The sequence below is a fragment of the Crocodylus siamensis genome, chromosome 8 (genome assembly GCF_052110815.1).
Source record: "Crocodylus siamensis isolate JL-2025a chromosome 8, ASM5211081v1, whole genome shotgun sequence".
In the NCBI taxonomy this organism is placed as follows: domain Eukaryota; kingdom Metazoa; phylum Chordata; order Crocodylia; family Crocodylidae; genus Crocodylus; species Crocodylus siamensis.
Window position 1 is genome coordinate 8,889,586 of NC_143402.1, and position 15,413 is coordinate 8,904,998.

At 39.4% G+C, this 15,413-nt stretch overlaps 1 protein-coding gene across 3 annotated transcripts in view; it reads left to right on the plus strand.

The window, feature by feature from the left end:
- Positions 1 to 15,413, plus strand: part of MTM1 (myotubularin 1) — a 46,999-nt gene that overhangs the window by 23,617 nt on the left and 7,969 nt on the right. For all 3 annotated transcript variants that reach the window (XM_090060243.1, XM_090060244.1, XM_090060242.1), the window contains exons 6-11: positions 293 to 394; positions 8,105 to 8,188; positions 9,763 to 9,912; positions 11,687 to 11,875; positions 13,578 to 13,763; positions 14,988 to 15,194. In XM_090060243.1, coding sequence (XP_089916369.1) covers positions 293 to 394; positions 8,105 to 8,188; positions 9,763 to 9,912; positions 11,687 to 11,875; positions 13,578 to 13,763; positions 14,988 to 15,194 — 918 coding nt within the window. The remainder of the gene's footprint in view (positions 1 to 292; positions 395 to 8,104; positions 8,189 to 9,762; positions 9,913 to 11,686; positions 11,876 to 13,577; positions 13,764 to 14,987; positions 15,195 to 15,413) is intronic.

Here is a 15,413-nt window from a genome sequence, read left to right on the forward strand (position 1 = left end):
AACCCATGAGACTTGCTAGTGAATCAAAAACTGTCACTTCTTATGGTTTACAGCCAAAGTAGAGGAAGAGCAGCAGTATGTATTTGGGTAAAACTCTTCCTTCCTATTACATGTTAGCTATCATCTTATAAAATTTCTTATTTACAAATAAAGAATTCATAACCCATAGTGTAAGGTGGAGGGCCTAAACTGAATGGTTTTGCATCTTTTGCATACATTAGGTAGAAAGTATTCAGAATGTACTTGCAAAGTACCTTAATGATTTTTTAAAAAGTAATTTTTCTCATCTTAGGATATGAGAAATCTACGGTTTGCACTGAAACAAGAAGGTCATAGTAGAAGAGATATATTTGAAGTCCTTACAAAGTATGCTTTTCCTCAGTCCCACAACTTGGTAAGTTAGCTTAACTTTATTCTTTAGGATACTTAATTGCATAATTATTTTTATTTCTCTGTTAATTACTGGGCCTGGTGTAAGAAACAATGATTCCTTAAAAGAATCATTGCCATGACCCTATGTTTAAAAAGACTATACAGAAAAATCATATAATTTAGAATTCATTTATCCCAAGAGCTTATGCCTCTTCCTTCCTTTTAAAATAATTAACTTTCAGGTATATAAAAAGTTGCCAAATCTTTGTACTCTGTTAACAGTTTCAAATTTCCTATGACCCATAAAGTTCATTTCATGTAAGAAAACCTGAGACTTGCATCTCTCCTCATCATGTTTATACGGTAGCACTTATGGTATCTTATTTCTTGAAAACATTGAATTATCATGCAGTCTCAAAAGCCGTCAAAGCGAGGGTCTTGACAATTGCCATTTGAGAGAAGTAGGGGTAGTAAGCAAGATAATCAGATGATAATACAGCACTGAATTTGTACACACTTGCTACAGATAAGATTTCATTAAAGAGTTCAGCAACACTGAAGCTAGCGAACCAGGTTTTTTTTTTCCTGAGTTCAAGAATCTTCATGGTATGTTTAGCAGATCAATTTGACATATTTCAATAAATGTTTCATGTTGTCTGGTGTGAAGTTTAGTTAAACTTTTGTTTATTTTGTTTGGATTAAGTGTATAAGAAATATTAAAAGAAAGGGTTGTAGGATTGGACGTAAAGTATTAGATCTTAAGGAACTTTCTCAAGGAATTTACTTAAATATTTGGTGTGCACAAAATCCCACAGAAACTGATTTGCCTATCTTGCTTTTTGTTGTGGATTATAATTATGATTTTTAAATTTGCAGACAATGATTTCATATTGCATTAGGATAAATGTGCCAGTTTACATATTTTTGCATGTAACTAAGCCTGCCAGTTGTCTCTTTTGCTGACTTGCATGTAATTATGGGAATAGTATTAAGGTACAATAAATTGTCTTTTATTAAAATCAGCTTTTGAACTTTAACTTTTCAAGTTAAATGTTGCGCACATATTACAGGAAAACATAACTTGTTTTGGACAAATTGCATGTCTACTGGTATACTTGCATCAGTTACTGCATTCTGGGTGCTGATGGATGTGGGGAAACAAAAAAACCCCTGAAAACGTGCCTTACCAGAAGCGGCGAGTTACTTTAACGCAGCTCTGCAGTGTCTGTATAAATCGGGCACTTCAACAGGCCTTTTTGGTGCTTTTTTTCTAAAGCTGATTCAGTTAGCTGTTAAGTAAAAGCACCAAGAAAACCCCATTAAAACACCCAATCTATACACGTTGGAAAAGCCAGGTGCAGCTAACACACTACACTGCCTGTTCTGGGCATACGAGTTTGAAGTAGAGCGCCGTTTTTTGTTTTTATTTTTTTCATGTATGCACGCAGCCTTTCTTATGCTTAGTGTTGTTACACTTTCTCTTCTAAACAGCAGTCTATCATGTACTGAGGCCACCTTCTCGTATGTATAAATATTTCTATAATTAAAATTTTAGTTGGCCCCTTCTTGGATTCCTTAGTATTTTGGCTGCTTTGTTTACCTGTGTGACCAAAAAAACCCTTGGAACCTTTTGGGTTAGGATACCCCTTTTCCATTTGTCCCGTGGTCGAGTCTGAATGCAAATGAATCCATACTATTTATCTGTTAAAGCTACTGATTCTGAGATGTACCTTCAGATATTATGCAAACAAAGTATATCAAGTGATGACACTGACACTTTATTTACAAGACAAACTGCACAGCATATATAAAAATGGAAAAGGAAATATAATCCCATTACCAATATTGTACATGCTATTAGAAAACTTTTCTCCAAGAAAAGAGAAGGGAAAAATTTAAAGAAATTTAATACAGTTTCGTAGTAGTTGGAGCTTAATAAGTGGTTTGAGTTGCCTTTATTAATGTGAGTATTAGGCTGTTATGTGAGTGTAAATAACCAATGAATGGTATGGACCTAATTATTGTGTTCTTTGCCTCTTAAGTTAGAAGTTCAATGGTCGTTTATTTGACTATTGTAAAGGTTCAGTCTGCTGTAGTACCTATTTGTCCCCCCTGTTCTGTAAAAATCTACCTGGCCACTTTGTGAATTTTTACTAGATTCATCTATAGATATACAAACCTATAATTTTAGAGCAAGAGTTGGCAGTCTTTTCCTGGGACAGGCTGAGCTTACAACACGGCCGTCGCTGCGGGACAGAGCCCCTGCCCCATCCTTCCCTTCCGAGTGGCTGGTTGCCTGATTCCCAGTGCCTCTGCAGCAAGGGTAAGCTCAACCACTGCAGAGCCTGCTTTGCAGTGGAAGAGAGTGCTGCAGGGCAGAGGGGCAGCAAGGTGCAGCTTCTTGAAACAGATCTCTGGAGGTTGGATCTGACCTCTTTGTGGGCCAGACTTGGTCACTGGGGCTTCCTATATACATTCTCATTCATGTTCTAATTAGAACTCTTCAGTGTTGTTCCACCGTTGCATGTATTTAAGCCCCTGTATATTTTAAAATGCACCGGCGGGTGCATTACCTAAACCTTGTCAAAATGAGGTTTTGATAAAGCATGCTGCAGCTGTTTTTAAACGTGTGGGGGCTTAATACATGTGACCAGTGAACCATTTTAATTACCGTGGCTGTCTGGGAACTGCTTTAAGTAAAATGCACCGCCCCACCCCTCTCCCACCTCCCCTCACCCCTGAGCGCGTGTATAGGCAGCCTGGGTGTTTTCTTACTGAGTCCAGGACATGCACAGTCTAGTTTTCTAGTAGTGACCACAGGCATAAGAGGCCGTTGCCGCATCACACAAAGTGCCTCTCCCTCTTCTCTCTGAACCCCGGCACTCTGCACCTTCCCATTTCCTTGCTCTGGTATTGGGGAGGGCAGAGCAGTGGAAGCAGTGTAGGAGGTGCCGGAGGATCACTGCTCCTGAAGGAGATGTTGCATCTTCTTTTTTTATGCTATTGGTAATGCCCAGTCATTTAAGGGGTCTATCTTCCTGGTGTGTAGTCACTTATTAATTGCATTTTTACATACTTTTCCAGAGAAGGTTCAACTATGGCTAATTTAGGGTCTTTTGTGCTTCTTGCATGCTTGGTTGAAGTCCTCACAGAGATTTTACTGGAACAGTTTCAGCCCTTTGACCATTAATTTCCTCAAAAGAGGATTAATTGAAAATTCACCTCTTTAGAAGTTTAGATCCAAATTACTGTCCTTTTACTTGAGTTCTCATAGGAAATAATGTAAGGAAATGAAATGGAAAATGCAGTGCATCAAACACTGTTTTGAGTGTGGTCAATAATTGCCTGTTTTTTATGAGAGCAGTGAAAAAAAACTATACCTGGATTGTGTTTCTACAGTTGTAATGTCTGAGACAGGGCAGCTCCCTTCCCTTCATTGGTTTAAATGACCTGCTAGCTATAACAAATGGCACATGGAACCCGAAGATCAATTCTTACTCATTTAAATTTTACTTATTTCTAATTTTAGAAATTAATATTTAGCTTGGTTGATTGGAGGCTTTATTTTGTGTGTGCATGGGGGGGGTATGTATACACCTGAGCTTCATAAATGCCCCATGGTTTATCACGGGCACTAGGCACCCATTGGACATGTTTCATATATTCTGTTTAATCGACTAAGTATGCGCACACCTTGTACATCTGTTGTAACTTTTTTTTCTTGTTGAAATATTTTAATAATGTTAGCAAAATAGCTGCTTTTACTTTTGTTTGTCATGCATTAACATTTATAGATGGTAGTTAAAGCAGTGTGTTGAACCTGAGGAATAAAGAGGATATTTGGCTAACCTTCAGTAAGTCTAATCTCTTCACGGACACATTTTCACAGCTATTGCTGTAGGGCTTTTGTAACCAACATAGCAGAAAAGGCTGTTTCCCAGTTGGAAAAAATCTTAATTTATTGCTTAAGTTTTAGGACTTGCTGTTCTGTGTATGTTGGCAGACTATAGTATCAGAGGGGGTCTCTGCTGCAAAGAAAGGAACTGAGCACAATTGAGAAAGTAGGTCACCTGCTTGCTTTGGCAGGTCTTGACATTATTGGTGTGGGTTTCGGATTCCCTGCTTTGGGCCAGCTATTGCATAGAAAACACACAGATGTGTCATCTTAGCTCATCAGTTACTCCTTGGGGCTTGTGTGTTTTCCTAGGGTTAAAAAGCTGTAAGAGGGAAAACTGGGCTGCTTCCAATACGCAGTGGTTTTGCTTGGTGTAGTGTCAAGCACAGAATTGGGTTTGAAGTGACTAAGGGATCAGATGAGAATGAATGGGTAATGTTTCAGAAATCAAAAATGTGTTTAAGATCTTAACACAGAGACCAGATTTCTGTCTCAGGGGAACTAAGTAGGGAAATATCAGTCCAGTGATTACGTTGGCAAGGAGGACAGCGTGCCGCCTTCTGCGTTGCATCTTTTTGGCCTATTCATGCTCTGCTGCAGAGAGGGACTTGTGACAAGTACAGGTGCGGGGTCTAAATCCTAGCATAGAAAAGCAGTTTAGGGGAACAGTGTTTCTCTAATACTGATAGATATCAAAAGAAGAAAATTGGAAAACTGAAAAATGTCTTGCCTTATGCTGCTGTCTGTGCCCTCCCATAATGTCATCTCTCTGTGTCTCTCCACAAGCATTTCTCTGTGTGTGTGTATATTATTTTAAGGGAGTGACCATTTTCTAAGTTTTGCATTGTACACTTTTCTTTCTCCAAAAAACACCAAGGCCAATGCTTTCTGTTTTTCTTCAAACTAAAGGTAACATTTGAACTGCACCTAAGTGAGTATAGGTGAGGTTCAAAGACTTTGCCAGTCCCTGTGAGCTACCCAGCTCCATGTGAAAACTGACAGGTTGGAGTCCTTTTGCTACTCCAGGAAGTGTAGAAAACCTGTCTGCTAAAAGCAAAGGTGTGATAGCTCAGGCAAATCCACATGATCAGTGAACTTTAAGTTAGTAAACTTGGGGATCGCTGGCATAGCCTGGGCTAGAAGCCCCAGTAAAATTACCCAAGGTCCTGGGCTGGCTTTGCAACTTGCTGTTGCTTTTGGATTCTAGGTTGGCTAGTTTGGGAGTGTTTAAATGAGTTTCAGTCATACCTCTGACAGCAGCATAGACATGCTGAGTTGAGCACGGCCTGTGGGAGAAGCTGTGAAATCAAGGAGACAGTTGGGTAAAGAGGGTTGTTGTGCAGGGTGTGGAGGAGAGGGATTGGTAACAAGTTCTGCAGGGTCTTCTCTTGATTGCTGAGTAACTGGGCAGTTCCCTGTCTAATTGGGATCCTGAGTTTGAGTGTTTCTTTTCCTGGTTGGCAGCAGCATAGAATCAAAAGAAAGCAGGTCGGAAGGGACCTCTTGTGGTCATCTGGTCCAACCCCCTGCTTTTGGAATTACTTACAGCACTAGTTATACAAATTTGAATTATATAAAATCATTATATCAAAGTGCAAATATCCTTATTATAGCTGGGGTGTATTAGCCTTCAGCCACGAAACTACTTTCCTTCCTGACAGTAGCAGAATTGGCTAGGATTGGAAGCTAATTCAGTACAGTGTGCTACATGGGCCTAGAGTAGCTATATTTTTAATGCTTACGGGACTTTGTCTAGTCATGCCTAAAGGCCAGTACCTCCTCTTCTCTTATAAATTGAGTGGCAGATAAAATTGTTTATCCTTGGCTAATCAAGCTTGTAAAGGTTCATATTATTTGCCTATCTTAATTGGCACTACAGCATTTCTGACTTCAAGTCTCCCCAGATCTCTGAGTTGATATGAATGCGTGCAGGAAGTCATGAGAGTTTTTGTAACGAGGTGAATTTTATAGCCCACATTTTGGGCTTTACCATATACAAAGTTCATCTCTGTGGCAACTTTTGGCACACTTCTAAACTTTAAATTTTGAATAAATCCTATAAAAGCACTCTAAGCCCTTTCTGTTGAGGACTCTTACTGACTGACTAGTAATTTTGATGTGTAATAATGTAACCAGCTCAGGACTTCAGTTGTTATATAGAGTGCTGTACTGGAAACTTTGCACACATCTGTAAGAATGGATGAGGGATGCAAATCTGTTTTGGATCATTACCCCCATAACAATAGTATCTGTGCTGAGTACCTCTCTCTCTAATGTGTTTTTATTGATATTGCACATCTGATGAAGAACAGTGCTATTGTCACAATTTTATATGGTGTAGCAAAGTACAGAGGGGCTAAATGATTTGTCCAGGCAGGCGTGGATTCCGATGAAGTGTAGCAGCATAGTCTTAAGCCCCCCTCCCCTTAGCTGTATGCTTCATGTCATGTGAGCTTTACGAGCTTACCAGCTGGTATGCCCAGAGTCTCTACTTTCAAGCACCTCTGAAGCCTGCTGCTGTTTTTGCTCTTCTGTTCCTCACTTTCCCCATCCAGAGCTGCAGTCCTTCCCTCCTACTCCCCTCTTTCCCTTCCACTGCTTTGGTGAGGTAGGAAAAGGAAAGAGTGGCAGGGCAGTTCCTGTCCTGAAATGCTCTGGCCAGATCCTGTGCCAGTAAGCTTTGAAGCTCACAGCACATGTAGTGCTCAGGCAGAGCTGTGCTGATGGGTGGGAAAAGTCCAGCTGGCAGGCTGCGTCCAGCCTGCGGCAGACTCCATTTCCCAATGGCCCTGGCATTGCTAGACCCAGCCCTGCTGCTTGGGCACCTCAGTGCACCATCCGCAAGGGGCAGGGTCTGTGGCTGGGTCTCCTCTGGGGTGGGGGAGGTGGGGCTGGGGAGACCTTGGGGTTTTGAGATGGTGATGGTGCAGGGCTGGGGCAGAGCCATGATGCACTGCCCACGCCCCCGTGACGAGCACGGGTTCCTAGGGCCAGGACACGGGAGCAGATTGTGGCGGCCCCATGCTGTGACTGCTCCAAGATTGACACTTTTTGTAAACGTTTTTTCTGTAAAATGCTCTGTTTTTTCATATTCCCTCCCTGCCCATAAATCTTATGATGGGCAGTGCTTAAAATTCATCTGCCTGTACTTAGTGGTTTTAATTGAGAGCGATCTCAATTAAATATAAAATTATCATTTAGCTTTTAGCCCATTGGGGGAGGTGCAGGAACCATCTTGCATAATAACCTTTTTTTGGTAAATAAAAATTATGGAGTCTTTTTCAGCGTGCTGTTAAAACTGCTGCAGTAGACTACTACAGTAGAACTTCAGGTGTCCTAGAAATCGGCCCTAGCTCCAGCATTTGTCCAATGTTTTCACTTCTGCTCCATGTCACGAGTAACAGTGGCAGTTATAGTTATTGGGGAGTTTAAGTTGAAGAGTAGCTATTTGCTTATGGTTGAATCTGAAACTACTGGAAATCAACTAGACTTTGAAGTAGCTAAAGAAATCTTCACCTGGCTTGGCTTAAACAGTAAACAGTTGTTAGCACTTTCACTCACCTCATTTTCACTTGTTTTGCTTCCTGAATGTTGAAAATGTGATTTAAAACTCAATTGTCATATTTATTCTAAGTTTTTTATTAAAGAGTTTGAAAAACTAGATTACAAGTTCTGTATGTTGCACTTTGTTACACTCTGGCTCAACTTTGAATGGATCATGAAATGGTGTGGCAACTTGAACTGATCCGGTTTTATGACACTTATTTGGTATGTGAGTTTTCTGCATAAACAAATTTTGGTTAGAATTGTGTGATTTTTCTTTTTTTCTTCTTACAGCCTTTTTTTGCATTTGTAAATGAAGAGAAGTTTTCTGAAAATGGTTGGATGGTTTATAATCCAATGTCCGAATACAGGAGACAAGTAAGTTGATGTTGTTATTTTATAGTGCTTCTGTTATCTGAGACTTACTGTTTTGAAATGCATACCAAAAAAAGTAAAATCCATTTATCAACTCTTTCTTCTGGGCTAGGATGTAGAGCAGGGACTAGAGGAGAAATGTGATTAAACATTAAGACAAATGCTTCAGTGTGTTGTTTCTTTTAAGACTTAAACAGAACCGAGTAGTAAGGTGGCTCTGTACTTTGAAGACAAGTTATAAACATAATTTACTTATCTATAATAAACTTACTGAAGAATTACTTGCTCTGTTATAGTCATTGAATGTAAAATAAAGATGACACTAAAAGTTTGTCTCCGTTACAAACTTTTGAAATGCAAGGTTTATAAAATCAGCTGTAGAAGTTTTGATGAGATCAGCTGAAATCCCCACCTGCAATGAAATCCTGTATAAGCCAGATTTGAAAAAAATCCTTAAATTTTCTCACTAGGAGTCTAACTGTGGATATTTAGAGCCCTGTCTTAAAAGCTGTGGGGGTGATGCACATGCACTTAAAATAATTATGCAAATGTGATCCATTCTGGTACTTCCAAAAGGTTAAACTGGTTTTCATGGCTACTGTATACTTTCTTTCAGTAGTTATTTATTTTCACATCAGTATTTGAATTGCTCTTTGTAGCATGAAAAAAAAATGGCCACAAAAGAAAGTATATGGTGTATTTAATTAAAAATGCACGCTTATAAGTTAGGTAAACACCTTCTCAAGATGGCTCCAGAGATTCTTTTATGGTATGGTGTACATATAAGTGCTAAGTGTTTTAAATTATGTTTACCCAACAAGCCATAACAACGGTCTTGGATTTTTTTCCTTGTAATTTTTCTGATGGGCTAAGGAGTATCCAGATTCATGCAGCATCTGTTTGGTCCAAGTTTTAGAGGCCCAGGCCTAAAGAAAAGGTAAAAATTCAGACACCCACACAAACCCTGCTCTGAGTGTATGTGTGGATGGGGAGCTTGTCAGCCCCTCTCAGTTCCCTGGTGGACTACCTGGGCTGTGCTGTGATATGGTGATCCATCACTAGTCTGCTCAGCTGAGAGGTGGTTTGTGTTTCCTATCTAAGCAGGAGGGTCAGCAAATGTTTTTATTTCTTTGTTTTAAATGAGTATAAGGCTTAAGAGGGGTGGGGGTTCAAAGCAGGCTTTCCTCTTCTTTGGAGCTGTGCTTTTTATAACTTTTCCCTCCTAGGCCAGGCGGAAAGGCACTTTTCTAGAAGGGAGTGGGGGAGATGTTTTCTTTCCCTCCTGTACCTTAATTATTTAAATATTTTTAAAATGGTTTTCTGCTCATTTGACTGTTAGATATGTAGAAATTGTAATTTGTTGTGGAAATTAGAGCTATATGTTTGAGAGCCTGTTTTTTAACTATATTGTTTAAAAGCATCAGGAGAGTCCTGTTCTGTGTGGTCCTGTAAACTTCTAAGCTTCCGTTGCCACCATGTGGCTGAAATAGCTTGTAAAAGTACAAGTACAAAGAGCAGTTTATAGAGACCTGAAATACTAGAGTAACATGTACTCTTATCTGTGTGTTGTTTTTAAGGGCTTGCCCAATGACCGGTGGAGAGTAACTTTTATCAATGAACATTACAGCCTGTGTGACACGTATCCATCACTTTTGGTAGTCCCGTATCATGCTTCAGAAGATGATCTCAAGAAGGTTGCTGCATTTAGGTCCCGAAATAGAATTCCAGTAAGTATTGTAGACAGCAGAACTTGCCTTAAAGAGTAATTGCCACTAAGCATACACATAAATGTGACATGAGGGGCTCTGTTTTTCTTTCAGTTGCGGTAAAGTAACTTAAATGGATTGGATTACTTAAGTGCTGTGACCGACCATCCTCCTTACTAGGTCCACCACAGAAATATGTCCTGTCCCAATTTTGTTTCAATTTCCCTTTTCGAGAAACCACTGTCACCTTTGCACATTCCCTTTTCTTGATAGAGCATGAGCCTTGGGCCACCATCTGTACTGTTTTGTGAACCGACTGTTGTTGGATGCACTTAAGAATTGATGACAAATGTTACCCTTCTCATTTGCATGGAAACCACCTGGCAGTTGAACATAAGTCTCAAGGTCACTTCTCCTAAAGCCAAATCTCCTGCATGGTGTCCAGATTGAATTGCCAGCCCTTTTTTTTTTTTTTTTTAGCTTTACAAAATTGTCAGCTTAGAAAATTCAAATAAAAATAAAGTAATCCTATTTTGACCTATTTGGGTGCATTTTCTAAAGTTAAACTGCTTTGTGAAGAAGAACATCTTTAAATATTGACTAGCAACCACAGAATAAATAAACTGTAGCTGTATATTGGGGCATTAAACTTCTATTTCAGTATATACCATTTTGACTAATCCCTGTGGGGTGCTTTTTTTTACTTCCCTTTTTGTAATTTAAATGTGGATCCATGCACGTGTGGTTATGTTAAAAAGAAATGCTAGACCAGGCTTAATGATATGCTGAAGGTACCAAATTGACTCACTACTGAGTTCCCTCCCCATTCCTCCAGCCTTAACTGGGTTAATCCTTGTGCTAGGCTGTATGGTCTTCCATGAAATTTGATCCTTTGGGCAGGGAGTCTTAATTTTATTCTTTTGCTATGAAATAGCTCTTCTTTCCCATCCCCATGCAGTATAGCTCATTGATATAAAATTGAGGATTATGTTTATTTTTGACGGTGGGGTTATGCTATGTTTTCCTGGTGGCCTGACTGTATTTCTTAGCCTGTAATATTGTCAAGGTAACTGAGAATCCTCTACCTCATTGGTTTTTAGGGCAAGCTGAGAAATTTTATACCTAGCTTCAAAGGTTTATCTTACTGGTTTCTCAGACCTTGAAATGTTCTTTTGACAATTCACCTCGCCATCCTCTTTATTGCCCCCTTCCTAGCATGTTTGGCTTAGTGGAATAGTGCAGATGTACTCTGTACTGCAGTTAACTCCCACTTGCAGAGACGACTGAGAAACCGAAGGCATCTGTAGCAAGGGGAAAACCCCCCCAAAATGTCAGACTTGTGACTGCAGCATAAATTCTTAAAATCATGGAAAAATGCCAGGCTGTGAAGTTGTAGAATCCTGGGGCCCTCGTTGAATTGTATGGGAATAATTAATGATCCTGAATTACCGTTTTGAGCCCTTGCATAATTCATTTGGGTATCCCTGCATTTGTTTATAATCAGGATTATTTATGCAACCTCACATGGTAAAAATAAACAAAGCAGAATTTCTTCATATATAAATTGGAAAGAGAATATATGTGTATAATCATTAATAGATCTTGTAATGTCTTTGCTTCTAATAATAGGAGCTGATAACTCTTAAAATTGTGACCATACACACCCTAAACTTCTAAGAATTTCTTTCATGTTAATGAGGTCAAACATGTGAACCTTCACATTAACTAGTGTGATTTAATATGTGATGCTCAACCATGTGGATTGCTTGCTAATATTTTTTGGGCATGTGACTAGGTGCTGTCATGGATTCATCCAGAAAACCAAGCTGTTATTATGCGCTGCAGTCAACCTCTTGTAGGTATGAGTGGTAAACGGAATAAGGATGATGAAAAGTATCTTGATACCATCAGGGAAGCAAATGGACAAATATCAAAACTAACCATCTATGATGCAAGGCCCAATGTAAATGCAGTAGCTAACAAGGTAAGTAGACATCCTAATTCTGTTTCCAGTACAAAAAATAGGCAATTTCCCTAAGTTCACTGCTTCTAGCTATGAAGCTTCTGTAAATACTTAAACTAACAACACTATTATGATTAACATGTCATCAAAACCAATGCCAAAATCCACAAAAGGATTTAGATGGAGTTTGGGTGTTAAGTGAGAATGTGATCCACAGAAGCCTCACCTCAGCCCATAGCTGCCTGAGTGTTCACTAAGTTCCCCAGGTGCTTTGAGTTCTGTCTAGATGGGTATGGAGTATCTGCGCACTTATCTGATAGAGGACCCCGATCAGGTTCCACAAACTAAGTATCCTTCCACCTAGATCCCATGAGGGGCCTGGTTCTTTATGTAGTGCCATTAGCACACCCAACATGCTGACAGCAAAACGCAACAGCTACGGCCACCTTCACTTAAACATGGCTTAAAGAGGGATACAGGGGTGGTGCACTCATCTTGGAAGTGGTAGACCTGGGTTCTCGGCATGAGTAAATTCAAACCCACATCTCCCACCTTCCATGAGAGAGCCTGAACCATTAAGCTACAGACATACCTATAACTCCACCACTCCTGTTGAAATTGTACCGTGGGACAGGGAGAATGCACATGATTATTCTGTAGCCCAGGGGTAAGGAAGCACACGTGAGAGGGGAGACCGGGTTTCTAATCCCTGCTCCAAGCACTATTTTTTATATCTTGCATAAGTCCTTAGATAAAATGTAGAAGCTGTTTTGCAAGCAGGGACTAGAAGTCAGAACTTTCCTCTAGCAGGTGAGTGAAGTGCTAAAGTTGGAGAACTGTGAGATACACCCCTCTCTTCAACATTTCTTAATGCTTATCTTAGGTGTTCTACTCAACATGCTGGCCATCACGAATCTCATTTGGAGGCATTTAACCCTTCTCCATGCATTATATTGGGAGCTATGGCTGTTGATTCTGCTTGAAGCCAGGTGTTTAGAAAATAAATGGGTGAAGCCTAGCATCATTATTCCCCCTACTGTGCCACCCTGTTTGGTGCAGTGCTTGCGCCTCCCCCTGCCTCCCCCCCCAAAAACAAACAAACCCCCCCCCAAAAAACCCAAGAAGAACAACAGGCATCTATCTAGCATGGGGGGAAGGGAGCAGCCTTTTGCTGGTCTGGGTGAGAGCTTGCATTCTGGGTCCCTATTGTGGGTGTCCCCCTCTCCACCACCTCCCAGTGCCAAAGTAGCCTGCACTTACTGTCCGGTATCCAGCCCACCTCGGTGAGGATAAGCATCACGGGCACAAGAGAGCAGAAGAGAATACTGTGAAGTGAATGGGTGGCTCAGAGGTGCAGCTGTCTTAACCTGATTTTTTTTCCCCAACAAAATAAAGCCTAGATTAATGGAGTTGATCTGGATTTGGTGCATCATGTACCTTGTTAAAAAGCATAGCTTTGGAGCCAGTCACCTATGCAAATATAGGTTTATGGGGCTTTATTAATACCTCTTACAGCATGCATCTATATACCTAAAGAAAAACACTATTTTGCCTTGGCTTTTTTTGGTTTTTATCTAATGTAGTCACCTGTCAAATTTGTCTTCTAAAATGTTTTGCATGGTGTCTTAAAGTAGACCCTAAAATCTCTCTTTAAATTAAAGTATTGTACTAATAGAGCATATGTGAGTATTCAAACTAAATTTTAAAATTGTTTGCTTTTTAGGCAACTGGGGGAGGATATGAAAGTGAAGATGCATATCCCAATGCAGAACTTATTTTCCTAGATATTCATAATATCCATGTCATGAGGGAATCTTTAAAAAAGCTGAAGGACATTGTTTATCCTAACGTAGAAGAATCTCATTGGTTGTCAAGTCTGGAATCAACTCATTGGCTAGAACATATCAAAGTGAGTTTTTTGGGGTTTTGTATTTTTAATGAATAGTTTCTCTAGAGTAGATTTGTCACAATTTATTTTGTATAAAATTTTTCTTTTTATTTAATTTTTAGAGAATTTAAACTGCATTAATATGCTATATTTTCTATAAATGTACTGAAGAACATTTAGTTATTGTAGTTGCAGAATTTCAGTGTCATAAAAGATCCTAATTTGCTTGTTGGAAGTTATGTAAAACTGTTTTTCAAGTATCAGAGTTGCTGTCTTAGATCCTACTTTCTGAAAGAGATGATAGTTTTAATGAGCATTTTTTATGTATGCCACACAATGTGGAGTATGTCTTATTAACATATATGGCTTTGCAGTCTGACTAATATCTAATAACTTGTAGCTAGTCATATGTGTCTCATGCTAGCGGCATTGTTTTAGCAATCGTAAGTGAAATGTATTGCTTTGAATGTTAATATACCTTGCTTTTTGACAGGAGGAAGATAGTGCCCCCAGGTAACTTCCTCTTAATCTGTTCAATAGTCACTTGTTTTATAAACTATCTGATATATCCTGGATTCCAACAGAAAATGCAGAGAGAAAACTGTAGCATTTGTCTACAAGTTGAGCATGGTAATTCTAATTGGACAGAACTCTTAATTTGATTTCCTTTCAAAGGTATAAGGAATGTACTTCCCTTTGTAATGGAATTGAAATAGGTGTGTATTAATAATCATGCTTCTGGCTGTATTTCAGTACCCTTTATATTTGTACATTAAATATAAGCTTGAAGAAAGTATGTGTTGCTGTAGTAATTACTCCTTAAATAGAATTTCTAACTTCAGCAAATAGTTGCAAAAATAAGAATATTGAAAGGATGCAGGCCGTAGAAATCTAACTTAGTTAATTTGAAACGTATAACTTTTAAAGTAGGCACATCCCATTGTAGATCATAGTGTCTTCCTTTCTGAAGATACAGCTTCCTGTCCAGATTTGTTTTTTAATTGGAAGTAGAGCAAAAAAAAATTCTATAAATATGGAAAACCAGACTAGACTACATTGATTTTACTAACAGACAAGGGGACCTAACTCATCTCACAATAAGTAACTAAAAAAATAAACAAAAAATCCCCTCTCCCACTTGCTCTTCCTCAACTCTGGTTAACCAAAATTATAAGAAATCACATGTGTTGGCTAGGATAACAGCACTGATCTCTTACGCTGTCTGGTATTTGTTTCCTTTTCCAGCTTGTCTTGACAGGAGCTATTCAAGTGGCAGATAAGGTCTCCTCAGGGAAGAGCTCTGTGCTGGTACATTGTAGTGATGGTTGGGACCGAACAGCACAACTAACGTCTCTGGCCATGTTGATGTTGGACAGCTACTACAGAACAGTTGTGGGTTTTGAAGTTCTGGTACAAAAGGAGTGGATCTCTTTTGGACACAAATTTGCATCGGTGAGAGTTAGGAAAAAATAATAGCGGGAATGATGCTTTCTGAACATTCCAGGAAGTGTTTTCAACCTTCCAGTTGCCCAGTATTTCAAGGTTTGAACAAGTCTTCAAACAGCCTGAAGTGATGAAAAATAAATTAGCCACACCTGAGCAGAATGATCCGCTTTTGAAGCCATTCCATAGCAAGTTTTTACTTCAGCAAGACCCATAGTTTGTCACCTT